The following is a 27,759-nucleotide window of genomic DNA, read 5'->3' as shown; positions in this document are numbered from 1 at the left end:
GGCCAATGTGGTTGCAGATGCTCTGAGTAGGCGGGGACATGGAATGTCTCAGCACTACGTACAATAGAGATGCCTCTTCAAAAAGAGATCATAAATGCTGGCATCAAAATTGTGACGGGAAGTTTGGCGATCTCACATTGCAATCCTCCCTACTAGAACAAATTCGAGAAGGACAGAAAGTGGATGAAGCCATAGTGAAACAAGAGGCTTTGGTACAAGAAGGTGGCAACAGCGATTTCACAATGTATAATGGTGAATTGTTGAGATACAAGGATAGGATTTGTGTGCCTGACAATGCTGAAATTAAGGAAAGTATTATGGAAGAAGCGCACACAACGCCTTATTCCTTGCACCCAGGGTCCACGAAAATGTACCAAGACCTTAAGGCATTATATTGGTTGCATGGAATGAAGAAGGATATTGCTAAGTTTGTTGCTAGATGTTTGACATGCCAACAAGCCAAATCGAAACACCAAAGGCCAACATGGTTGCTCCAACCGCTCTATATTCCTGAATGGAAATGGGAGGATATAACAATGGATTTTGTGGTAGGGTTGCTTAGAACCACCAAGCAGCACGACTCTGTGTGGGTAATAGTAGATAGACTCACTAAGTCTTCCCATTTTCCGCCAGTCAAGACCACATACATGGCGGACCAATATGCTGAATTGTACGTAAGTGAGATAGTGAGACTTCATGGGGTGCCAAAGTCAATAGTTTCTGATTGAGGGTCAGTTTTCACATCGAACTTTTGGAAAGGGCTAAAAAGAGCTATGAGATCAAGACTAAAGTTTAGCACTACATTTCATACTCAGACTGATGGCCAGTCAGAGAGGACTATACAAATTTTAGAAGACATGTTGAGGTGCTGTGCTTTGGACTTTTCAGAGTCTTGGAACCGATATTTACCCCTAATGGAGTTCTCTTATAATAACAGCTACCAATCTACTATAGGGATGGCTCCCTATGAGATGCTTTATGAGTGTAAGTGTAGATCTCCTTTGCACTGGGATGAAGTTGGGGAGAAACAAATTTTAGGCCCTGAGGCAATTAGGGAAGCCGGTGAGGCGATCGAGAAGATTCTCCAAAGGATGCTTACCGCGCAGAGTAGGCAAAAGAGCTACGCTGACCTTAAGAGAAGGGACATCAGATTTTCTGTGGGCGAGTTTGTTTTCTTGAAAGTCTTGCCAATGAAAGGTGTTATGTGTTTTGAAAAGAAAGGGAAGTTAAGCCCTAGATATATAGGTCCATTTGATATTTTAGACAGAGTAGGGCAAGTTGCGTACCCTTTGGCACTGTCCCCAGTGTTAGCTGAAACGCATAACGTCTTTCACATCTTGATGTTGCGTAAGTATGTGTCAGACCCTTCTCATGTTTTGAGTTACGAGCTGTTACAGCTGAAGCAGGACTTGAGTTATGATGAACAGCCTGAGCGCATTATTGAAAAGAGAATCAAGGAACTGAGATCCAAAAGGATTCCATTAGTTAAGGTCTTGTGGAAGAATAGTACGGAACGAGAAGCAACATTAGAGTTGGAGGAAGACATGAAGGAAAGATACCCTGAATTATTTGGTAAGAAAGAATTTCGGGACGAAATTCCTTTTAAGGAGGGTATATTGTAGTACACCAAAATTTATTTTTTTAGTTATTAAAATTTTTGTGTTTTATTTTATTTAAGTGTTTAGTGTGGTGAATTATTTTATTTAAATATTTGTTTGATTTATTTAATTGTTTGTTTATTTAAATTAATTGTTTGGTAGAATTTTTGTGAAATTATTTGTTAAGTGATATTTATTTATTTATTTTTAAAATGCGATTATTTGAGTTATTGTTGAATGCACTAAGGAGCATGGTAGGTAGTGATGCACCCTAGTGATTGAGTGTGTGCAAGTGCTTGGTAGCATGGTGCACATGTGTATAATTTTCTACACACTTTGAAGTTGCCTTTTATTGGATTTATTGAATTAATTAGAAAAATTAAATAAAATAAAAAGAAAGGGAACCATGAGGTGGACATGTAGCACATAGTGGGAAATGGTTGAGTGTTTACCATTTTTGTTGGGTGATATTTTGATAAAATAGGTAAGGGTATTATCACCTTATTTCCTACCATTGAAGATAAAAATCAGAATAAATAAATATTAAAATAAAAATAAATAGAAAATAGGAAACTTACCCTATATTTTTTTATTAAGCCATTATGAGAGAATAAGGATAAAGGGGGAAGGAAAAAGGAGAAGAGTCATTTGCTCTTGTGGCTGCCGAAATTAGAGAGAGAAAGAGAGAGAGGGACGTGAGTTAGAGAGAGAGGGAGAAGAAGGAAGAAAGGAAGAAGAAGGAGAAGGGAAGACCAAGTCTAGGGTATGCCTTCTTTGTGTTATGCTTGTTATTTTTCTCTTCTTTTTCTAGTAATATTCACTATGGTTTTTATTGTGTGTTGTTGGATCTCTTCTTCTTCTCATGGTGGATTTCATTAAAAAAAAAAAAAAAAAAAAACCTAGGCTTGAACAAGGGGTGGTAAAGTTTGGGTGTTGATAAATTTGAGTTCTTGATTTTACAATCAAGAGAGGTATCAAATCTCTAACCCTAATGTTATGATGTTCATGGATTGATGGATATTTTTTTCTTATATTTTGATGCATGGGAAAATAGACCTAGGCGTGGGCATGGGTTTAGGGTATTTTTGTTTGATTCTTATGGTTGTGTATTAAAAAAAATATGTAGTGAGATGATTGTTGAATTATGGTGATTATGATGTGTTGTTCAAGTTTTTCTATGGTTAAATGATAGGTATGTTTTGGCTTAAAGATTTTATGTGAAAGTGTACAAGGGTTTTAAATTGTGATATATGAAAAGCGATGATGAGTATTTAAAAATAACATGAAAATAATTGGTTATTTTGGCTAAGTGTGTTTCGGCCTTGGGTGATGCTCAAAGAATGATGGTTATTTTTATTTTATGTTTAATGTCAATTTAATCTTAGAAATCATGATAGGTTGTGGTAAGATCTTGAATGAATTTATGATGGTTTTGTTTCTTTGGAATAATTGCACGATAATAATATATTAGGAGTATATTTTAGGACAAGATCAAATATGGTTATTTGTTCATGACTTGTGAATATGTTTCAAGGTGGTTGATGATTTATTGTGTGCTAAATGGTAACATCTAAAATAATTAAAAAGGGTGTAGAGATATGCTAGGGTTTGTGTTGGAATATTGTCTCATAAATAAGCATGAAATTTTGTGAAATATAATGAAAAGAATGAATTTCATGATTTAATGTGCTTGCTGATTTTTTGTGCAAAAATGATGTTGTATGTGATGGGAATAATGTTTTGAGTGCTTAAATAAATTTTGCTAGTGTTTTGATGTTTTAAGAAATTAAATGGAAAATTTAAGATGTCTTGAAATAATATTTTGTGTAAATAATTATCTACAGATTTTTTTATATATATTTTTGAGAAAATATGAGTTTTTAAAAATAAGAATGATGATTTTGAGGTTAAAAATAGTTGCTGGAATTTTAATAAAAAGTGAAGTTGTGTTTTTAAATAAAAGGGAATTTTGTGTATAAGTTGAAATAAATTAACACCCTAACCCATTAAAATATTAATAATGGTATTTTTATTATGACTATGAATGTTGATATTAATAGTTATGATTTTCCTTGTTTTTAATTAAGAAAAATGGGGAAATTATTTTACTTGTGATTTTTAAATAAATTAAAATATGGCTGAAAGTTTAGTTAAATATTTATAAAAATAATCATTGGATTTTTTTACAGATGAATTTGTTCCACTTAAAATTAAGACTTAAAAATAATATAATTAAAAGAATATTTTTCCACATCTAAATTAGATTTTTCTCACATTAAATTTATAAATTTGATAATTGAATTATAATGTTATTTTACATAATTGTTGGTCTTTGTTATTTTATGGAAATTAAAAGTGATTAATGGAATAATTATATATATATTTTTTAATGGTTGATTAAATTATTTTTATGAAATAAAAATAATACTTTTGGAAGATTAATCAACTTGAAAATTTTTAAAGAGATAAATAATGGTAATCAAAGCATGCTACAATTTTATTATTTTGAAAACGATAGAAGTAAGATGGTTAGAATTATCGTTTTAAACGCCACTTTTACACAACATTCCCACGTATGCATGTCGCGTGCAAATTCACTTTTACGTCCAAAATTATGTCTATTATGCAATCATGTAGTTTTTATAGAAAAATCATGTATGCAATATAAGTAAAATGTGTATTATTCTTTTATGACCTTATGTGTAACTATGCATATTTGTTGTGAGTAACTCTCACCATGTGTGCATGGCCCATGCACGCATGAGTTATATGAGTGGGAAAAATAGTGTTTATGTGAAGCTAAGGAATGTTATTTCGATTATGGTATAGGCTCATTGAGAAGTTGTCGTTTTACTTAGCTTGGACCTGAGGTAAGGAAGTTAGATAGAATTTTGCTTGTTATGCTATGAATGGTTAAGATTGTTTGTATGAATGAAAGTGTTACGATGCCTTGCGCTATGAATTATGAAATGCTTTGATATGATGATATGTTTGGATTGTATGTTGTATGCTATGAATGGATGTTAGCGTGATGAACGTGACACATCCAAAAGGGGTAGCTAAGGATATGAAGACGTAACCCGGGTTACTAAGGATATGAAGACATAACTCCAAGGGCGGACGTGTCGAGGTTATTCAAGGACTAGAGATCCTGTTTACCTCAAAGGGTGACATGGACAAGTTAGCGAGCCATGTTTACAAGGAAATGTTTATGATGATGTTAATGTTGACGTGATTATGTTTATGTTTATGATATGGACACTATTATGGAAATGAAGCTATGATGTATAAAGGTGGATGAATGTGTTTGTGATATGTTGTATCTTACTTGTTTATTGTTTGTACTTCCTTACTGGGCTTTTAGCTCACCCCCTTACTTTCCCTTCCAGGTAGCAAATAGGTTTTCTCTATGTGGGGAGTTTTGTCGTCCTGGTGTGTCTGGCATGGGGGCATCCTATGGACGAGAAACGATCAGATTTAAACGCTATTTTCTTTTAATGATGTTATGTTTAATGGGACTTTTTAAAACTTGTCAGTGGGACTTGAGCTTTTGATTGTTTTAGAACTTTGCATGAAAACTGATATTTTCTTTTTAAACTAATGGACCCAACTTTCATGTTTTAAGCAAGACCCCACTGAAATCTTTATAATAAGTGGCTTTCTCTTATAAACAAATGAACATGTGAATGTTTTACAAAGCACTAGATTAGGTCGTTTTACACTTCAGAGAACAAAATGTTACATGCTCACATATAAGAAATCAGATCGTTTGGAGGTCATAGGGTATTCTGATTCTGATTTCGCTGGGTGCCAAGATAGCATAAAGTCTACATTAGGCTATATTTACATGTTAGCTGGAGGAGTTATTTCTTGAAAAAGTGCCAAACAGACACTTGTAGCTTCTTCCACTGTGGCAACAGAATTTGTAGCATGCTATGAGGCATCGAATCATGGAATATGGTTATGAAACTTTGTCACTAGACTACGCATTTTGGAGAATGTAGAAACACAACAAGAAAAAACAGCTTTTACTTCGGTTTTCGCTAAAATTCACAACCGCAGTAGTTCGGAGTGAAGTAAAAAGTAGTTAAAAACCGAAGTGAAAAATAGGTTTTCTACTTTGTTTATTATGTAAAAACTGAAGTAGAAAGTGGGGATTCTACTTCGGTTTTTACATAATAACCGAAGTAGAAAGTGGGGTACGCTTCCTTGCTAGGCACTTTCTACTTCGGTTTTTACATAATAACCGAAGTAGAAAGCTCCCCCCCCTCTCTCTTTTTTAATAATTATTTCTAATTATTTTTAAATGGCCCAATTCTATTTTTATATTTTTTTTTTGCCCTAATTTTTTTTAAATAGTCTAATTATATGAATTTATAGTTATATATATTTTTACAATTGGAATTGACTTATTTTCATTTAATTTATAACAGAAATAAAAATTACAAAATGTATACACTTAATGAAATTATTATAAAATTAAATATTTATACATTCACATAATTGTTAAATAGAATAACCTAATCATTCATATATACATTCACATAATTGTAATTAAGTAAAATAGCCTAAACATTTATATATACATTCACATAAAACTAAAGGTATGTATAAACAAAATAGTCTTACTAATAAATTTAAGTCATCAATCGGCTTAACAATTCTTGTTGGATTGGCAAGATGTCCTCCCGATCCTTGGCGACAATTTGACTACTAGTAACTTTATCATTTAGTTTATTCTACGAAACAAACCAATGGTAGATTAAATTAGTAACTTGTAACAACACTTAAAAAAAATTCCTACTTTGCTTTAAAACACTTACAACTCTTTCTTCAATTTTTTTGTCCAAATTATCTTCGACAAGAGTCTTCTTCGTTTCTCACGCTCTTATCCAAATTTCATATCCCTCTACATCTTCGACTTCTAGTTCTTTTTTCTAGGACATCCAACATAATTGAAGTTTAATTATTACATTTTCCTAAGTCTAACAAAATTTCGGCAGCATAACAATTGCATTTTAACATCTCTAAAAATTTAAAAACCTGTAAATAACACACAAAATATCTCGACATAGTATGCGAATTGAAAAAGGAAAACAATTAATAAAATCTATAAAAAATTGGCAGAGTTTCATTTGTTTTTGTAGCATATCCCAATTTTATAATTATATATAAATTCAACACAAGCAAACGCACATAATTTCTCAGAACCTACTTCACTAAAGTAAAACATGCATGATATAACTCTAATTTTATAAACAAATATTGCAATAGTAATAAATAAAATTTAAAGATTACTCACTTCCAATATTACTCTTGAAGTCACCCAAAATCAATACGAAATTGGCAACTAAATCAACAAACCTACTAAAAAGCTTAAACAAAAACAAATAACATAATTAATTAAACTAGTTACATAATCATCAAACAACATATCAAGCTAGCTAGTTATAGAAAATAAAAAACAAATGTCACTAATAATCCAAACATTTCAAGTTCTAACATTGGCAACAACATTACCTATTGAAGCTATGTTTAGAAATTTAAATAGCAAGTCACAACAATTTTTAAATTTTACTAATATATATATATATAATTAATAACATTATATAAAATAACAAAATAAATAAAAAAATATAACACAAATATACTAAAAAAATAAGTATTAAATTCAGAATAATATAAAAAAAATTAACACAAACAAAGTTTTAAGGTAACAAACCTTCTTCGATGCTCAAAATAACCTCTAATCAATATTAGCAACTCTAAAGCCTATATATAATAAACACATTATTTTTATAAGAAAAAAAATCTGAAAATAATATAGAAAATAAAAAAAATCATACAAACAAAGATTTAGTGATTCATATATTTTTTGAAGCTCAAGAACACATTTAAATGTAAGAAAACCAGTCAAAGTCCAATAACAATACCCATTTTCGAACCCTAAAAATACCCACACCCAAAGTCTTTATTTTCTCCCTCAAAAATAAAAATAGAACTAATATTTCTGTTTTTAAGTAAGAAAAATGGTTTCAAATGGTAAAAAAAAACATAAAAAAGTGTATATTTAGTGAAACTCTCGTGGGAGTACGACAACAATGGAGGTTTTCTGGTTTGGTGTTTGGGATTTTTGCTTCAGAGAGACGAATGAGGCGCGAGAGCTATATATTAAGGGTATTAAAACTCTTTTATTTCGGTTCTTATATAAAAACTGAAGTAAGAGCCTTCAGGGCCGCGTTTGGTTTGCTCTACTTTTCACTTCGATTTTTTCATAAAAACCGAAGTAAAAAGACCCAATATAGTGAGCAAACCAAACATGGACCTTGTCTATTTTCTATTTTAACTTCGTTTTTTTAAGAAACCGAAGTAATAGCCTATTTTTATGTACTACCATTCCCAAAAGCGAAGTAAAAGCTCATTGAAAGGCTTTTACTTCAGTTTTTTTTATATTCTATGTGTAAAAAATGAAGTAAAAGCCTATATTTATAGTAGTGAAAGATCACTCAAGTTATTTTATGACAATAATTAAGCAGTATTGTATTCCAACAACAGGAGCTCATGCAAGTCAAAGCATATTGACATAAAGTTCCTAGTTGTGAAAGAAATAGTGCAGAGTGGACAAATATCCATAAAGCATATTGGGACACACTCCATGATAGCAGATCCGCTCACAAATGGATTGCCACCCAAGGTCTTTCATGAGCACATTGCTCATATGGGTGTTATATTGTTTGAGGATATCATGATTTAGTGGGAGTTTGTATTTTATTTGCTTTATGTTTATGTCAGACATTTATGTATTTGTTATTTTTCTGATTAGAAATGAAGCTTTTCAAATCATTCACTCTATTTTTGTTATGATTCCAACCTCACTAAAGTTTAAGGAGGACCAGTTGGAAATAGACATGTTTGGTTCACATTGCATGTAATTTCCATGCTACGCATCCATGATTGATCTATGTCATTTGACTGTATTTGTATATGTGACCATTGATGGGTTTAGTCGTGATTAATATGACAAAGACTGCTTTGATCCTATATGGATATGGTTGATGGACGAGATTGTTAAAGAATACCTTTATATGATAGCAAATTTTGAGCTCATAAGGTTGTACATTTATAAGGAAGCATATGTTGCCCAAGTGGGAGATTGTTGGATTAAAATTCTATTTTATGGGCACATATGTATAATGTATAATACTACTATAAAGTGTGATATAAAATTAAGTAATCAATTATGTTATAAATATCATAAGGTATTAAAGTGTCATGGATTTAATGTGTAGAAACATGAAAGTGAATTTTTAATTTTATAATGTGCAAAATTGAAAATAACTAATTATAAATTAGGGTTGTGGTCCCCTATATATATATCATTCTATTTTGTCTGTCATCCCATAACAGAAAAGAAAAAAGAGACTCTTCTCTCATAGAGATACATATTATATAGGAAGATCTAAACCCTCTGTGCAATCTACAACAATAGCATCAGGTTAGTGCTTCCGCTCTTATGTTTATCTTCTTCTTTAATTTAGCAAATGATCTATAGAGTCATGATTTAGGATTTATCATTTATGCACTTTAGTAATATGATTAAGATCTGATATATTATGTTAAATACTAATGTTTATGTGTGTTGCTTAAGTATATTTCATAAATTCTAACAGTAACATTTCTTTAATCAATATTACATTGTCTCTTGTATTTTTTGCATAGAGTTGTATTTTAGTTTTACCATTTTCATTGAGCAATATATTTATCTCAAACAAACTAAACATGAATTAAGCAATATATTATTTAAAACAAAAAATATATATAAGCAATTATTAATAATTATAATTGAAGATGATATTTCTATCCAAAATATGCACCCAAATATTACACACAGTGACGTGTCACTGCTTTTTAAAACAGTATATGCCAAACTGCCACATCACTGAGTGTAATATTTTTGTATATATTTTGGGTGGGATATCATTTATCTTCTAATAATTAGGACACAATCAAATTGTTTGTACTTATACCAATAAAAAGAGCGCATTTGGCATACTAGAGGTCTACCAATAAAGACAAATAAACTAAAATGTGTGGGTGGACCCCCTTAACACCTATACTTTTATGTTACTTTAGACATTGGAAGCTGTAGATTACTTTGGAAAGTTTATTTGATTTCCGCTAGCCTTTTAAAAAAAAAAATCAATCTTAAGTCAAACTCAACATCATTTATCATGGATTCCCAAATTTTCTTGGATGAAATTAGATAGTTTTTTTTTATCCCAAATTATTTGGCACTAAAAAATGATCTGGATGTTTATTGCAGGATACAGTGATGGTGAGAATGAGAATTTAAAATACTTTTCATATTTTATTCAAATATTTAAGTGATAAAGTTAATAATTTTCGTGAATCTCACATATATTTTAAAAATAAAGTAAATTATTTTATACGCTTGAGTTTAATATTGCTTTCACCCTAAATCATTATACTTTTCCTAATGTCACTGAAGTACTCGAAACATACGCATTATGTATTTTGTGTGGACAGGGAAATGATGGCATGAGTGGCTATGTATAGGAAGTAGACACACATAACATCTTGGCTATTTAGTGGCTTGGCTTCAAAGCTACCATTCATTTAAGAAAATCTGTATTGGGATCCTCACTTTATCTTTATGTCTGCAAATGGTTGGTACATGTCTTCTACTTACACTTACAATTAAAGAATTGAGAAAAACTAGCTCCATTTTTTCTTGATTTAACTCATTACACTAAAATACAATGTCATTGACACTGTTTAATGGTAAAATGACCAAAGAACAGTTACTACTGAAGAATTAAAAAGGTTGGATCATTTGACCACATCACTAATCCCAAAGAAGACTGGAAGAAATTAAAAATAAGATACTTATTTGGATAAACGACTCAGTTAAGTCAGAAGTATTTTTTGTTAAGAGCTAACCTCAAAGAGAGTTGCGATGAGGTGAAGAAATTGTATTCAACCAAACCAAATGAGTAAAAATAACGCTTAAGTTTTCAACATGCAATAATAAAATAACTCTTAAAACATAATAAGAATTCAGACAGGTGTGTAATAGAAAGAATTTTCGATTCGACCAAACCAAATGAGTAGAGTACACAACTTTTCTACATATCAATGAAGGAACAAATAATCTTAATAACAATTTGCTCAATTTCCCAACATAGTAAAAGAGGACGAAAGAAAAATAAACATGAATGAAAGGTTCAAAGCAAAAAAAAGAAACATGAATGAAAAATTGAAAATAAATAGAGAAGGAGATTATGCAGCCACTTAATTAGAAGCCTCTCTGTAATACAAAATGTGTAGTGTGAGTTCTTCGTCAACCTCTTGATCTTCATGATTAGAAGCATTTCCTGTGAACGATTGACGGTCCAGACTCGTCGTATTCTGCCTTTGCAATCCACATCTGCATTAAGAAGAGCAACCAAAAATAGTTAGTACATAAAACTTTTTAATCCACCCATATGAACAATTTATCATGTCATCTTTGTGTGCCCCAAGCCAATGATGCATTACCTGTTGGAAGGTACTGAGGGAAGCCAAAATGGAACCTCCAATCCAGACACTGTACTTCCTTTCTGGGGGAGCAACAACTTTAATCTTCATGCTGCTTGGAGCCAAAGCTGTAATCTCCTTGCTCATTCGATCAGCAATGCCAGGGAACATGGTGGAACCACCACTGAGGACGATATTGCCATAGAGGTCCTTCCTGATATCCACATCACACTTCATGATAGAGTTGTATGTGGTTTCATGAATACCAGCAGCTTCCATCCCGATCATGGATGGCTGGAAGAGAACTTCAGGGCACCGGAATCGTTCAGCACCAATGGTAATCACCTGGCCATCGGGCAGCTCATAGCTCTTCTCGACAGATGAACTGGTCTTTGCTGTCTCCAGCTCCTGCTCATAGTCAAGAGCAATATAGGCCAGTTTCTCCTTCATGTCCCTCACTATTTCTCGCTCGGCTGTAGTTGTGAAAGAGTAACCACGTTCAGTCAAAATTTTCATCAGGGCATCTGTGAGATCACGGCCTGCAAGATCCAAACGCAGGATGGCGTGTGGAAGGGCATAACCCTCATAGATGGGAACTGTGTGACTCACACCATCACCAGAATCAAGAACAATACCTGAGGAACAGCAAAACATAATTGAGAACATTAGCGTCAACCTTTGTAATCTATATAGTACACTTTTGTATTAATAAAAACAGCTCCAGAAAATATGTTATGTTCTAACCCTACACAAAAAAAAAAATCACATTGCTTACCAGTTGTACGACCACTTGCATAGAGAGAAAGGACGGCCTGGATAGCTACATACATAGCTGGAGTGTTGAATGTCTCAAACATAATTTGAGTCATTTTCTCACGATTGGCCTTGGGATTGAGAGGTGCTTCTGTAAGGAGAACTGGATGCTCCTCTGGGGCAACACGAAGCTCATTGTAGAAAGTGTGATGCCAGATCTTCTCCATGTCATCCCAATTGCTCACAATACCATGCTCAATTGGGTACTTCAGAGTCAAAATACCTCTCTTCGATTGAGCCTCATCTCCTACATATGCATCCTTCTGGCCCATACCAACCATCACACCGGTGTGACGAGGGCGGCCAACAATACTAGGGAATACAGCTCTCGGAGCATCATCTCCAGCAAAACCAGCCTGAAATTTCAATACCAATAATAATTGAGCTTAGAAATACATCTCAATAGAAATCATTAATGCTCTCAAAAAGTAACAAAACAATGGATTTTAGATCAGTACCTTGACCATTCCAGTTCCATTGTCACAGACAAGAGGCTGAATATCCTCACTTTCCGCCATTTTCTATTGCCTTCTGCAGAAACAAACTATGTTTAGTGAACATCTCAGTAATCAAAATGTCTTTTTCAAAACAATTAACATGGCATTATGCATTTCGGTAGATTAGATAGTTTGTGTCAATTCATGAAATCCAGGTAAGAACCACATACTAAAATATTAGATTTTCCCTGAGATCATTGGAAATTGGCAATGTAAGAACATGCACTGTACATTTTATCATTAGGAAACGCGTAGTTAAAACAAAAAAGCTCAATGGGTTGCTCTTCAATTTCATGAAAGATTAACATTTAATGATGAGAACCAAGGAAGAGATCAAGCATCATAAACCCATTTTAAATTATATAAAAAGAGTGCAAATTATGTAGATCATCATCAAAAACACTAAAAGCATAACGATCTAAGGACTCATTGGATTTATCTCCCGAAACCAACCAAGAAGACCCAAAAAATATGCTCTTAAATTTTTAATGTAAATCTTACAAAACAAGAGAATCAAGTAGAAAATCTTGGACATAAATGAGTTTTCCATACATTATCTAGCTAACCAAACAAAACCCACCTTTTATTTTATCATCTAAAGAATCAAAATTTTATGAAAAATATCAAATGGGCAATGATAAATCTTAAAACTGAATAAAAAAAACTAATGCATAGAGAAAGAAAAATAACATAAAATACAAAATTAAAGAAAACTATGAAAAAGAAAAGAAAATACCTTTGAACTGAAAGGAAAAGAATTCTGTGTGTGTCGTTTTCCCTGTCTTAAACAGATAAACAGATTCTCTCAATGGCTGAGGTACCCGCCCTCTTGTTTAAAAGAAGGAAGCTCTCCCAAATGAAATTCAGCTTAAATGAACCTCAAATTCGCTCTCGTGAAATCCTGACCGTTGGTCTGGAATATCTGATGCACGGACCCCATTACGAGTCACGTTGATGGTGGAAACAGCTGGCTCACTTTCGGTCGCTACTTTTTCCTGGACGAATATGCCCTTCCTATTAGACGGGAGCGGTCCACCAGTCCCGCTTGTCTCGGAACAAGGGTATCTTGGGAAACCAAATATTTATGTTAGTACTAGGATTCAATGCTTTTTTTTCTCTCTTCTTTTTTATGATATGTAAATCTTATTTTGGAAATTATACTAAAGCCCTTGTTGTTTAATTCAATTCATAACTGATTATTACTATTAATTGATATTATAGAATCATTATTAATTTTCATTTTGAAATTTTATTTTTTTGAATCATAATAAATTTATTTTAACATATAAGATGTGTTGCTATTAACTTGTCTTTTTAAGAAAAATACAAAGATAAAAAATTAAACTTGACCATTAACTGTGATTATATATTATTATTGTGCTAAGGGACATCATATATATTTGTGCACCATGATTAGTACTTGATTGAGATTTCGGGAATTTAATATCATAAAATTTGTTTGTAATAATTTGTGATGTTTATGACTACAGATATTCAATGATGATGTTTTTTTCTAAAAAAAATATATGTATAAAGGGTAAAATTGATATAGTACGTAATTTAGGATCATATGAGATTGTCAATTATAAATAGTGTTAACAAACTTTATTAGAAGGCTTAACAAATTCCCTGGAAGACCTAGTAGGATGACCAAGTAAAATCGACTACATGGGGAAATGTTTAGTAGTCCGGAAATCAAAGAAAGATTAATAGAATTTAATGATTGAGAATGCCAAAGTAAAAGTCAACTAATATTTTACAAAAATAAAATAAATGTAAAAGAAAGTTGAATAAGGAAGTAATAAAGGTCATAAATAGGAATAGCTACAACAATGTTTTTTTTTCGTTCTTTACCTTTCTTTTCCATCATCTCAATATTTTAGACAAATCTTTTTCTTTTTATTTTATTTTATTATAATAATGATTATCCTACATTATAAATTGCTACATATTTCATGAAGTAATTCATTTTGAGGGCTAAAATATGTGTAAAATTTGATGAAATATTTCATAATGTGGATGTTATATTCCAAGAATGCCCATGTATAAGCGGAATTTAAAATAATAGAGAACAAAGGGGCAAAATGGTCAAGCAAGAGTACTATAAAGGGCAAAAGTTCTAAATTGGATGCCCTCTTTATTCACTTTCCTTCATCTGGGCAGGAGGACGGTGGTAGTGTTGGCCGGTTGGGTGGTGGTGTGGTAATCATACAATTGGAAAAACTCTTTTTTATTATCATTTTCTCTTTTTAATTGGAAAAACAATAATAATTAATTAAAAAATAAAAACAAAATGCCAACTGATCATGTTGCCCGTGTTTGTTCACGTGTGATCACGTCCACTGACACTTGTGTGCCTCTCTTTGATTTTGGATCTTTAATTGGTCAAACATTCTTTGGTTTATGTATGGAATGTAGAGCTATTATTACGGTGGACTCTCGACGTGGACCCAATCTTTCTACCTATCTTTACGACGTGCTCTCAAGCCTTTCATTTAATTTATTATAATTTCTAATTTTAGATAAGAGAGTTTTGTTTATATAAGTATTGGCATTAGAAGTGTCTTAATCACCACCCAATTGTAATGGTAACCGTGGCCTTATATAGCTTGACCTATTGAATTTTCTAGTTTTGATTATTCCTACCATTTTAAAAGAGAGAAAAAAAAAGTCACTTGTTTTATATCTACAAGCAACACTCATTTTCAAAGTACTTCTAGCTTTAAATAATTAAATTATAAAAAAAATTACACATAATAAAATAGGAAGACATACTTTTAATTTGTAAGGTGGATCTACTAAACTATCTTTGGTTTTTAAGAAATTGGATCTAAGTTTATATATATAGATATGATTTGATCTTAAAAGAGAAGGGTAAATCAATTAGTTTAGTGAAAGGTATAAAGGGAATGTGATTACCACATCTTTATTCATGTGAACACCTTTCTTTTTCTCTTGTGTCATGTGTTATCATGTAAAGTTTGGACCCCCATGTATGCAAAATGGAATTCTTTACTTTTTTTTAATTATTTAAAAAAAGGATGGTCGCTTTAGCAATTATGTTATATGAAACTCATAGCTCATCAAGAAATATTCATTAATCAGGATATGAAATGGATTTTTTTTTTAAAAAAAAAAAGTAAACTCATTAATTTGCTTAATGTTGGGCCCAAAATGTTCGGCCCAAAAGATTTTTTCATTTTAAGTAAATTGAAACAGATTGTTTTGGCACTGCAGAAGCTCCGAAGTCAGAAGCTATGGGCCCGCCTCTGACCTCTGCATATTTAATTGATTCGAAGGCGTTTTGGAGGGAAATTCAGTTATTCCTCCCACCAATCAGGGAGTCAGCTTAACCAACTAACCACCTCACATTTTTGTTCTATAAATACTGAACTCTTATTCAGATGAGATCATCAAAAATCTGACTTAGGCATCGGAGTGTCTTTCTTGCAGGTATTCCCGACGGTTTGACGATCGGCAAAGCCATCTTCATTGACGGAGAAGGACCAGATAATCTGAATTTGTCAGCAAGTACCTCCAGATTTAGAAATGCAAAATTGTTACATCAACAAATTGGCGCCGTCTGTGGGAAACTATTCCCTCTTTAACAACGTCGTTAAATCAAGAAACTCCCCCTGCAATTAAGATTCACTTGAACACAAAAGCCATGTCGCCAAAGAACAACGGAGCACTAGGTGCCGTCGCCCAGATCACCCCAGCAACGGATGTAGGCGACCAAATCGACAGGATGTGTCGACTGCTGGAAGCCAGCTAGCAGAGATCTGACAAAGCCATTAGGACACTGACCGAAGCCCAGGCCAGGCTCAAAGCTGAGATCGTCGAATTGCGAAAAACAAACGAAACCACACGCAGGGCCCAAGACAAAGAAAATCTCAACCTTAATAGGACAGGAGCTCCGGTCGTCCAGGTCGACTCCCCTGAAAAGAACACTCACCACATCAGGGAAGGGTCCCAGGGTCCTGTACCATCCTCTCTAGCTCGTCTTCACCAAGGGGCTAGGGAGCAACGGGCGGTTCGGTGCGAAGCACATGCGCGAGTCGATGCAGAAACACGAGAACAGCCCAACCAGTCGCTGAGAAGGGGCCCCAATAGACCCAAGCATAGACCATGCAAGATGCACCAGCCGAAGAGCGTACCCCCTCTGTCTGGTTCTTAGACAGCTGGAAAGAAGAGATGCTGCAAGAGGTGATGCAGAAGTTCTCGGACAGAAGATCTGCCTACGCTACTGATTACATGGATTTGGTTTCAAGGACCACCGAGAGATCGCCTTTCACATAGTGGATACAGAACGAGCCCAAACCGCGAGACTTCACAATTCTCCCACTACCCGCATTCAATGAAAAAGGAGATCCGCTCAATCACCTATTCCAATTCCAGCAGAAGATGGCCTTGGAAGCCAACAATGAAGCCATTCAATGCAAAGTTTTCTCCACAACTTTTTCTGGACCAGCCTTGCTATGGTTCAGCCAATTGAAACCTGGCTCTGTCAACAACTTCGGTGATCTTCGCAAAGCCTTTCTCCAACAGTATAATGCTAACCGCGAAGCATCAAGAACGATGACAGATATCTACCGAATTGAGCAAGGCAAAAATGAACACCCAAAGTCGTACTTGCAACGTTTCATCGACCTCGTACATCAGATCCACGATGTAGAGCTGGCAACTGCAGCTAACCTCTTCATCAAAAGCCTACAAGTGGGGTCCCTCTTGCACGAAAACCTCACCATGACACCACCGTATGACATGGTCGAAATCCAGATCCGCGCCGAGGGCGTCTTTAGGATCCTGGAATTTCGAGAACGTGTGCAGAAGAAGTCTGCCCTTATTTCAACGGACCAGCAAATAACCCTCCTCCTCCATCTACAAGGGACGACAAAAGAAAAAGACAAGATACAGATCACATGTAGGGAGGAAAAAGGCCAAAAGCAAATCGAGATCCCCTGCGATACCCTTATTTCGAGTACACCGTCCTTCAGGAGGTCATCTACGAAGAAAACAAAGACAGACCCATCTGGCGTGAGTCGTACAAAATCACCACTCCCCCGGAAAGAAGAGATAAAAATAGGTTTTGCCTCTTCCACAAGGATCATGGCCACACAATCTCCGAGTGCCACAACCTCCACAATCAAATTCAGGCCCTCATGAGAAGCGGACGTGTAACGACCCAAATTCGCTAATAAGGCTTAAGGGCCTTGATTAGTGTGCCAGGAGGGCATTACTGGAATAATTGTGATTTAATGAGTAATTATATGTCTAATAATGTTTACATGATAATTGGTTATATTGTGTGGTAATATGATATGTGATATATGTGAGAACCACATTATTATGTGAACAGGTTCGCTGAGCACGACTCAAGACGATTCTAGGATCAGATAGTGGGAAAAGTCACAACGGGGGCTTAAGCTATGACTTTGGATAAGTCGGGGGTACTTTTAGATAGCGGGTAGCGATTTGGATTATCGGGTCATGGAAATAAATATATGGAGATATATTTGAGGTTAGAATGTCTAGGTAGGAATATTGGGGGATTTTACCATTTTGGCCTCGGGGATGGTTCCGGCACCCCTAGCCTCGGGATTAACTTAATGTGTGAGATAGACTTAAGGAAGCCTTTAGAAGAAAAACACAAACCGACTTAAACTTAGTCTCATCTTTCTCTTTCACGCTTAAGGGGAAAACCAAGGAAAGGAAACACAGAAAAAACTAAGGGGAAACTAGCTGGAATCTCTTGGATTTGTAGTAAGGATTTGAAGGTTTAGCTCAGGAGTAAATCAAGGAACTAAAGCAGGGATTAAGGTAAGCATCTAACTCTATTTTCTGTGGTTGAATTCTGAGTTCTAACTAGGTTTTAGTTAAGCGCTGAAACAAGTATAGTTTTGATGTTCTAAGGCAGAATTAAGGGGGAAAACTTGGGAGCTTAGCTTGGCCATAGCTTGGTGAAGTGATTCTATAGCAAAGGTAAGTCTCAACTCCAGGTTTAGAAGTTTTAAATTGAGTTTGAGTGGCTGGTTTGAGTGTTCATAGCACTTGGGTTTCAGAAATTGAAAGGAGGAGATTAGAGTGTGCTAGGCTATGTTTTCTTGGGAATTATGTTGCTTTTATCATGATAAAGGTGTTGGATTTGTTGGGTGTTGAAGTAGGGAGCTTAAGAGTGGTTGTGGCTAAGGTTTTGAGCTTTGAAATGGTGTAAAATCTGGGTTCGAAGGGGAGGGACGCGGCTCTGTTCTAGAGCGCTGCGGCCCTAGCATGCAAAGAAGCCAAGGGGGCTCGGCCAAAGGGGCGCGCCGCGGCGCCCAAGACAAGGGTCGCGGCGCGTGTGTGATTCAGTGTGGGAGTAGGTTCTGTTTTGGGGAAGGGTCGCGGCTAGGCTTTGGGGGCCGCAGCCCTTGATTGTACACAGGAATTTTTTAAGGTTTTAAGCACGGGGGAGTGGTCTAGTGTGCTCGGGTTTGGTTTCACCACCGTGCTTGGTGGAATTTGGAGTCTCGGGAGTTAGTTTTGTAAATGGAAACCTATATTGGAGTATTAATGGAACCCTATACTTTGGTTGTGGCTAGGTGACAAAAGCTTAGGCTCGAGAACGGATCGTGCTTGAGGGGCATTGCTCGTAATTCGATAACCGTACAGACTAAAGGTAAGAAAACTGCACCTGGTTGAATATATGTGACGGGACTAAGGGCTCCCTATTGTAGATGCTTAAAAAGATGTTATTAGGCCATGCAAGCCATTTAGTGAACCAACGGCCTAAGGGTGCCAAAGGTCTCACTAGCGCACAGGGCGCGGCTCGGCCACTGGTAGCCGAGGACAGCTTATTATGCACTGAGCTCGGTTTAAGCGGGCCGGAGTCAGTGGGTTAAACAGAGGGTGCGGCCTAAGTTGTCGGCCCTCAATGTTATGTGATATGAATGTTATATGATAGAATGTATCTTGTATTGGATTGTATATGTTGAATGTCTGTTGTGGATTATCTGATGGGTATACATGCTTACTGAGCTATTTGTCTGTGATCATTGTTTGAGTTATCTATGATGTTTTCTTGCTGGGCCTTGGCTCACGGGTGCTACGTGGTGCAAGTAAAGGCAAGGGCAAGTTGGTTCAGCCCTGACTGGAGAGCTCAGCGAGCAGAATGTACATAGCCAGGTGCTCGGCAGCCACGGTTGAGATCTAAGCAAGGACATGGAACCTGAAGACTGTCTGTGTTGCCTTAGTATGGCTAGTGGTTTCTCATGTACTTTTGGGAGTCTGTAAACTTTCTTTAACTTCGTTTTTGTATGGGATCCCATGTTACTACAGTTTAAATATATGAAATGAGTCTTTTGAGACCAAAACCTTTTTAACCTTAGCTTTTACATGTTTAGTGACGCATTTTCAAATTAATGACTTGATTAGCAAGTCCTGCACCTTTATAAGTACATAGTGTAACGGTCTTGGCTATCCAGGGCGTTACAGGACGATTGACCCAGTATATTAAAGGATCAAGCAGACCCAGTGTCCCGCAACCCAACGCCACTTCTTCCCTGACAATGCCCGTGGCAGACTCCCTAAATGTGGGTTCCACGAGCTCACAAGAGCCTCTCAAACAAATCCCCATGATACACAGGATCGTGGAGCTCACCACGGAACAAGAGCAAGCATCCAAAAACCATAAGAGAATGGCGGAAAGGGTGAAGCGATACAGATCATTAGGCCACACCGTCAACCTTATCACTTCGGAAGACAGATGCTATCCAGCCTCTGCAATAACCTTAGCAGAAGACGACCTACGGGGAGTACACCTACCCCATGACGATCCTTTAGTCATCTCATTGTAGGTCGACCATTGCCAGCTGGGGAGAGTTTTAGTCGATGGGGGTAGTGATGTTGATGTCCTCTTCTAGGAAGCCTTTCAGAAGATGGGACTCGAAGAAAGTCAGATCAGACCATCTGTTGTACCAATCCTGGTATTCAACAGTCAAAGGGTCTACCCGAAAGGCACCGTTAGGTTAAATGTAGTCGCCGCATGTAACGCCCTACTTCCTTAGAGCCGTTACTAAGTGAGTTTAAAAACGTGCTTTCAACTCGCTAATCGAGGTTTTAGGTCAAATAGTGCAATTAAGCCATAAACAGAGTAAAAACTTTAGAAATAATAATTTCCATAGAAAATCATAAAAGTTTTACACTTGGGATCCCAAATACAGTTTAGAAATGTTTACAACATATAAACTGAACCAAGTTGACTAACGACAAAATCTAGGTTTATTTACAAGCATCTCCCAAAACTCTCTGGCTGTGACAGCTAGGCTGGCCAAACATGTACACGCCGCCTCACGCCTGCTGTACTCATGGTTGGTTGACCTTCTCTTTACCCTTACCTGCACCACAGAGCATCTGTGAGCCGAATCCCAGCAAGAAAACCCACAAACAGATAACATATGCAACACATATATCAAGCATATAAGCAGGCCACCAATGGGCTAACACACATACGGCCTAGCCGTCCCAGGCGTTTACCAAGCCCTGGGTTCATGGACCACGCCGTGAGGATATCCCAGGTATCCTTTTAGGGACTCGCCCTGGCAACTTGCGCTCCATGTGCTCAATGCTGCTCCCGGCCCCTTGTCGTTCTCGGCCTTGCACTCAACGTGCCCAACGCTGTTCCCGGTCCTTCGCCATTCTCGGTCTACACCGTTCCCGGCTCTTGCCGATCATTCACATCATAATATACATAGCATAGCAAGCAAGTACAGAATTCTAGCATATTCAGTTAAAGGGCTATGCCCCGCAGTTCTAACATATTGGGCTCAGCCCCTGCATACCAATTCTATTCAAACATATTGGGCTCAGCCCTGCACACAAGCTCTATGGGAACAAAGGTTTTCTTACCTGAGTCCCGAGCTTTCCGAGCACCGATGTCCCGAGCACAGTCCTCTAACTCGAGCCTCGCCAAAACCCTAGTCACAACACATCAACAATATCCCACCATAAAGTTCTAATCCATTAAATAACTTCGAGCCAAATCTCTAACCTCCGAGACCTTGAATTCTATCAATTCGGGTGATAAAATCCATCCTGAGCCTTAACCATTGAGTTCCCAAGCCCAAACACCCTTAAAACACACAAGCTGGCACTAAGGGCCGCGGCTCCACCCTCAAGCGCCGCGACTAGCCTCGAAACAGAGGCTAGCATCTCCCTGGAGCACACACGGGCCGCGGCGCGCCTCAAGCAACTCGGCCTCCCATGGCCGCGCGCTCACACGGGTCGCGACCCTCATCTCCAAACCCAGATTTCTCACCTTTTTCCCTGCGTTTTCTTCAAACCAATTCACCCAAAACTTAACTAACAGTCCCAGATTATCACCACAAAAGGTCTAACACAGTCCCAATATCAAAAACCATCAAGAAGCAGCTTCAAAACTCAACCAAGAAATCAAGAACATCCCAACCTTAGCTAACATGCAATCTCTAATAACCAGCAGAAGTTCTAGACATAATCTCTATAATTAAATCTTACCCTTGCTGAATTAAAACTCTGAATCAGCTCCATATGCCCCAAGCTTCAAGCTCCCCCTAAATCTCAGCTGCAATCCCTTAGCTTCAAGTTGATTTCCCAAAGTTTCCCTTGAGTTTGTCTTAGAGAGTGAAAGAGAGAAAAAAGAGATAAGTACTATCCTCAGCTGAAAGAAAAGAGTAAATGTCGGTTTCCTAAGCTTCTAAATAATTCTTCCTTTTTGTTTTATTCACTTAAGTCTATGTGGTTACCTCAAGGCTCGGTGTTCCAAAATGTCCCCGAGGGCAAAATGGTAAATTTCCCCAATATTCCCTCCTAGACATTCTATCCTCAGATATATCTCCAAATATTTATTTTCATATCCCGATAATCCCATAACACACCTAGTACCCAAATTACCCCTCAGCTCGCCCCGAGTCTGAATCTCGACCCTGTTGTGACTTTCTGACTAACTGCTCCCCAGGACTGTTTCGGATCGTGCTGCACAGACATATCACATATATATCACATTTATCACATTTATGCCCCTAATATCCAGACGGGGCCCACATGCACATTTAACTCAACTAAACATGCATCATTATCATATATTCACATAAGTCCACATATTAACATATTAAATCATTTATTGCCCTCCAAGCACACTAACCAAGGCCCTAAGCCCGATTAGCAAATTCGGGTCATTACATCGCAGAACGCACTTTGCCAGTAGACTTCCTCATAGTGGACTCCGTCACAAGCTACAACGCTATCATGGGGAGGAACTGGATCCACAAAATGCAGGGAGTGGTCTCCACTTTACACCAAGTTATGCGATGCCAATCACTCAACGACCGTTATACAATCGACATAAAAGGGTGCCAGAAGCAGGCAAAGAAATGCTTCCTTACCTTGAAAGAGATAAATGACACTGGCACCTCCTCTCTTGAAGACAACCCCACCAAATAGCAATCAAAGGACAGCTTACCAGCGTGTCTCAAAGGCATAGATGTAGAGGAAGATCGCAAAAAGCCCTGAACCACCCTTGACGATCTAGAAGAGGTCTGTATAGATGATGATGACCCATCCAAAATACTGTTGGTAAGTGCCAAGCTTCCTGAGACAGAAAAACAAACCCTAATCCAGTTCCTGCAAGCCAAAGTTGGGACTTTCGCTTGGTCCCCGCATGATATACCAGGAATAGATCCTTCTGTCATGAGTCACAGCCTCAACATATCAAACAGCTTCCCGCCCATCAAGTAGAGGCAGAGGAGGTTTACTCCCGAAGTCAACCAGGCCATACAAAAAGAGGTACAACGACTGTTGAGCATAGGAGCAATCGAAGAATGCCTGTATCCCAGTTGGCTAGCCAACCATGTAGTGGTCCCAAAGAAAAAAAGGAAAAAAACGAGTGTGCATAAACTACACCAACTTGAACAAAGCATGTCCTAAAGATAGCTACCCTCTCCCAAAAATTGATCAAATTATAGATGCCACGGCGGGGTACGAAAGAATGAGCTTCCTTGATGCCTACTCAGGATACAATCATATCCCAATGAAAGCAGAAGACCGAATCCACACGGCCTTTACAACAGAATGCGACCTATACTATTACAAAGTTATGCCCTTCGGACTAAAAAATGCAGGAGCAACATATCAAAGGATGATGCACAAAATTTTTTCCTCATTGCTTGGAAGGAACATGGAAGTATATATCGATGACATGGTAATCAAATCTCGACAGGGTGTTACACATGTGGAAGATCTAACTGAATGCTTCAACATGCTCAACGCCCATAAAATGAAATTGAATCCAACCAAGTGCATTTTTGGGGTGTCCTCTGGCCAGTTCTTAGGGTATGTGGTCAGCCAGAGAGGCATCGAGGCTAATCCAACCCAGATTGCCTTGCTCTCAGAGGTCAAGGAACCTAGAACCATACGGGATATCCAAGCTCTAACAGGCAAAGTCGTAGCACTAAGCAGATTTATATCCTGCATGTCCGATCGTTGCCAGCCTTTCCTCCAATGCATCAAGAAATCCACCAACACCACCTGGGGGGCAGAACAAAATACAACATTCAAGGAACTGAAAGCCTATCTGAGCACTCCTCCCATATTAAGCACTCCCATCCCCAACGAAGATCTCTTCCTTTACCTATTCGTTTCACGCTTTGCAGTAAGTTCTGTGCTCTTTCGAGAAGACGAAGGCCGACAGAAGCCAGTGTTCTACTGCAGTAAGATGTTACTAGACGCTGAAACGCGCTACAGCATAATGGAAAAATTGGTCCTCATGTTGATTATAGCAAAGAAGAAGCTGGGACAATATTTTGAAGGCCATACCATCATTGTATACACGAACTACCCACTAAAGCAGGTCTTGAACAAACCCGATCTCTCTGGCAGATTGTTGAAATGGGCAATTGAACTTGGGACATATGATATATGGTTCTTACCACGAAAAGCAAAGAAAGGCCAAGTTCTAGCTGATTTCCTAGTTGAGATACAATCTTTCACACTCGAGACCTTACCAGAACTGCTAGATTCAGAAGCTGAGTGGATGTGGATGATGCACATAGATGGAGCCTCTAATTCTCAAGGAGCTGGGATCGGCGTCGTATTGGAGGCACCCTCTGGATTGAAAATTGAGGAAGCCATACGGTTGGAGCAATTCACCACAAATAACGAAGCTGAGTACGAGGCTCTAATTTACGGTCTAGAATTAGCATGAAACATGGGCATCAGACGACTGAGAATCAGAGGAGATTCGAAGCTAATGATAGAGCAAGTGGTCGGCAATTTCGACACTAAGGCACCCCACCTGACCAACCTATTGGAAAAAGTATCTGAACTAAAGTCACAATTCCATCAATTTGAGCTCGTACAAATACCAAGGGAACATAATCAGAAGGCCAATGCCCTCGCCAAAGAAGCCTCTGCGGGAGAATATTCTCTGCACTCAGTAATTTCCATAAGTCACTCACCAGGAGCTGTGAAAGTTTTCTCTATCTCATCAGAACCAAAATGCTGGATGGACCCAATCATCCGCTACCTGACCAAATCTGAATTACCAGCCAGTGCAAAAGACGTGAAGCTTCTGCGTCTTAAAGCTCAATGCTACTCCATCATCCATGGAACGTTGTATCGCAAATCCTTTAGTGGCTCCTACCTTCGGTGCTTACGTCCCTCAGAAGCTAAACAATTATTAGAGGAGATCCACGAAGGAGCATGTGGGAACCACACAGGGAGACGAAGGTTGGCACACAAAGCACTCACAATGGGGTATTACTGGTCGTACATGATGACAGAAGCACACGACTATGCTAAGAAATGTGACAAATGCCAGCGATTTGCGCACACCATCCATCAACCCGCTCAAGTTCTACATTCCACTATCGCACCTTGGCCCTTTGCAAAGTGGGGGATGGACGTAGTAGGAGAAATTCCCAGAGCTATTGGAGGAAAACCCTACGTCACAGTCAGCAAAACTGACAGCATGAGCTTTATATGGAAACATATCATCTACCAATTTAGGATCCCATGTGAAATAGTCGTGGACAACGGAACCCCGTTCCAAAACACCAAAGTATAGGAGCTATGTGACACATACAAAATAAAACTAAGTTTTGCTTCTGTCACCTACCCCAAAGGCAACGGCCAAGCAGAGGCCTCCAACAAAGTCATTTTTGCCAACATCAAGAAAAACTTGGAAGATAAAAAAGGCGCATGGGTAGAAGAGTTACCAAAGGTGTTATAGGCATATAGAATGACAAAAGGTCCTCTACAGGCGAGTCTCCTTACGCCATGGTGTATGGAATAGAAGCCATCATCCCAACGGAGGTGGGCCTGCCGACACTTCGGACAGAAATAGCTTCTGATTTGACCTCAAACAACGTACAGTTAACGCATAACCTCAACCTCCTGGACGACAGCACAAATAAGACACGAAAAATACCAAAAGGCAGCAGAACGCTATTACAATAAGAGGGTCCATTCACGCACATTTAAGAAGGGATACTGGGTTCTGCATAAAGTCACTGGCAACCTAAATAAGCTTGAGCCGAACTGGGATGGACCCTTTGAAGTAACAGAAGCACTAGGGCGTGGGTCTTATACTCTCAAAAACATACGTAGTGGAAAAAATGTACCGCGTACTTAGAATTCAATGTCTTTGAAACAATATTATTGTTAATCGTTGTGTGTACTCTACAATTCAAAAGTAATAAAACCACTTTCCTTTCTTACATTACTCTAAGATATTTTACATAGTCAACTTTTGCTGACACAATATTGCATGAGGAATCTTTCCTAACGTACCATAAACAGAACACGCATGTGAAAATTATCACTTTATTTGCTCTGCACTAAGAACTACTATTACATGCATATTTTAATATACCCTTACCTACCCATATGAGAAACAACATTATTCACGTGCACTAAGCTCCACCTACCACCTCCGCTATAAATATGGACTTGAGAGGGTCACTTCAAACACACAAGATACATACAGAGGCATGGTGCCTCAGTCACTCCACTTGATCTCTTGCAAACAAAAGTTTATGGTTTCACCTAGCAAACCCTTCCACTATAAATCTCTCTACTCATGGCATTTTCACAATATGTCCATCGTCAAGGCACACATTACTCACCTAAACGCATTCTAATCTGACCTAACTAAACTAACGAGGAACTAAGGCCAACCATTTCGCAGTCTAATCTAGCTTGACTACACGAATTTGGTTGACCATCCAGGGTTCGTTTCACCATCTACCCTGTCCTCTTACTTTTCTGTGCCCACAGAGGAGATCCGTCGGGTCCAGTAAATAATGGAACCCCACCATGCAATTTAATCTGCCCTGACTACTGCAACAGAACCATCAGACACCCTACTTTAGTTCTGCATCCATTACATAGCAACTCGTTTGGCAATCCAAGGCTGGGAGGAACTTTTCCCGCAGTCGCACCCACATCCTACACGTCGGCTACTCCTGTTGGGTTTGATAGCTTACCCCAGCAAGAAGTACCAAATAAACCTTGGTATGGGTGCAATGGAAAGATGTCTGATCCCAGGTTCTGCCTCTCTCAGCTCTGCCTCGATGTCCAGCCTCGCATGCTGCGTTCTGCATCCGAGCTGAACCACGTCGCCCACTCTAGCAAATGGTGCCGACTTTCATGCACCCAAGGGGCCGACTTAGTTCTAATAAGAGAGCAACACAACTCTCTCAAGGAAAAAAGCTTCAACGCAAAACAAAAGAACAGACTTTATAAAGCGCGAAACTGTCATGATTGTGATCATGTTCAATAGATGATAAGCAAGAAACTATCTACGCACTCCATTCTCTCAGCAATAAACGTGAGTAATGTATGTCAATTATGTAAATAAGAAAATCATCTTTATTTACAAAATATGTTATATTCAATATTAATTTATAGTTGTTTACATCACTCGCCTATATTCTCGCTTAAGATACAAATAACATAATTTACAAAATGCACATCTTGAGAATATCTAATCCCATTCAATACAATGCGTATACTATGCCATCGCACTCTCTAGCTTTGGATGACCTAATCCATAATGCTCACACGATATGTAATACGGAATTCTACTTCTCACTAACTCATTCAACACCCACGTTGAGTATAACCACTGCGGCTTATCAAAGATCCACATCAGAAATGGCACATTTACCCAATCACGATGTTCACCTGCAACTAAAATATCATCAGCACCAACCAATCGCCTCAACATTATGCCAGATAACTCACGCAACACTTAATTGGGCATTCTCTCCCACCATCTGTACATACCCTTACTGTATCTC

General features: G+C 37.5%; 1 protein-coding gene across 3 annotated transcripts; it reads right to left on the bottom strand.

Annotated features, from left to right (window-relative positions):
- Positions 1-10,689: 10,689 nt before the first annotated feature.
- On the bottom strand, positions 10,690-13,331 carry LOC133823442 (actin-like). 3 transcript variants are annotated; one of them, XM_062256221.1, is made up of 5 exons: positions 13,182-13,331; positions 12,407-12,479; positions 11,911-12,304; positions 11,157-11,770; positions 10,690-11,046 (listed from the first exon to the last, which is right to left on the bottom strand). In XM_062256221.1, the coding sequence occupies exons 2-5, from the start codon at positions 12,464-12,466 to the stop codon at positions 10,981-10,983; spliced, it is 1,134 nt and encodes a 377-aa protein (XP_062112205.1). In that variant the 5' UTR covers positions 12,467-12,479; positions 13,182-13,331; the 3' UTR covers positions 10,690-10,980. The 3 variants fall into 3 exon arrangements, with proteins under 3 accessions (XP_062112205.1, XP_062112206.1, XP_062112207.1); XM_062256222.1 differs by having other exon boundaries at positions 12,407-12,476; positions 13,182-13,262; XM_062256223.1 differs by lacking the exon at positions 13,182-13,331 and adding an exon at positions 13,026-13,044.
- Between the last annotated feature and the right edge of the window lie 14,428 nt (positions 13,332-27,759).

Source organism: Humulus lupulus, chromosome 3 (genome assembly GCF_963169125.1).
Source record: "Humulus lupulus chromosome 3, drHumLupu1.1, whole genome shotgun sequence".
NCBI lineage: Eukaryota > Viridiplantae > Streptophyta > Magnoliopsida > Rosales > Cannabaceae > Humulus > Humulus lupulus.
The sequence above is the reverse complement of the archived record's forward strand: the minus strand, read 5'-3'. Positions and strand labels throughout refer to the sequence as shown.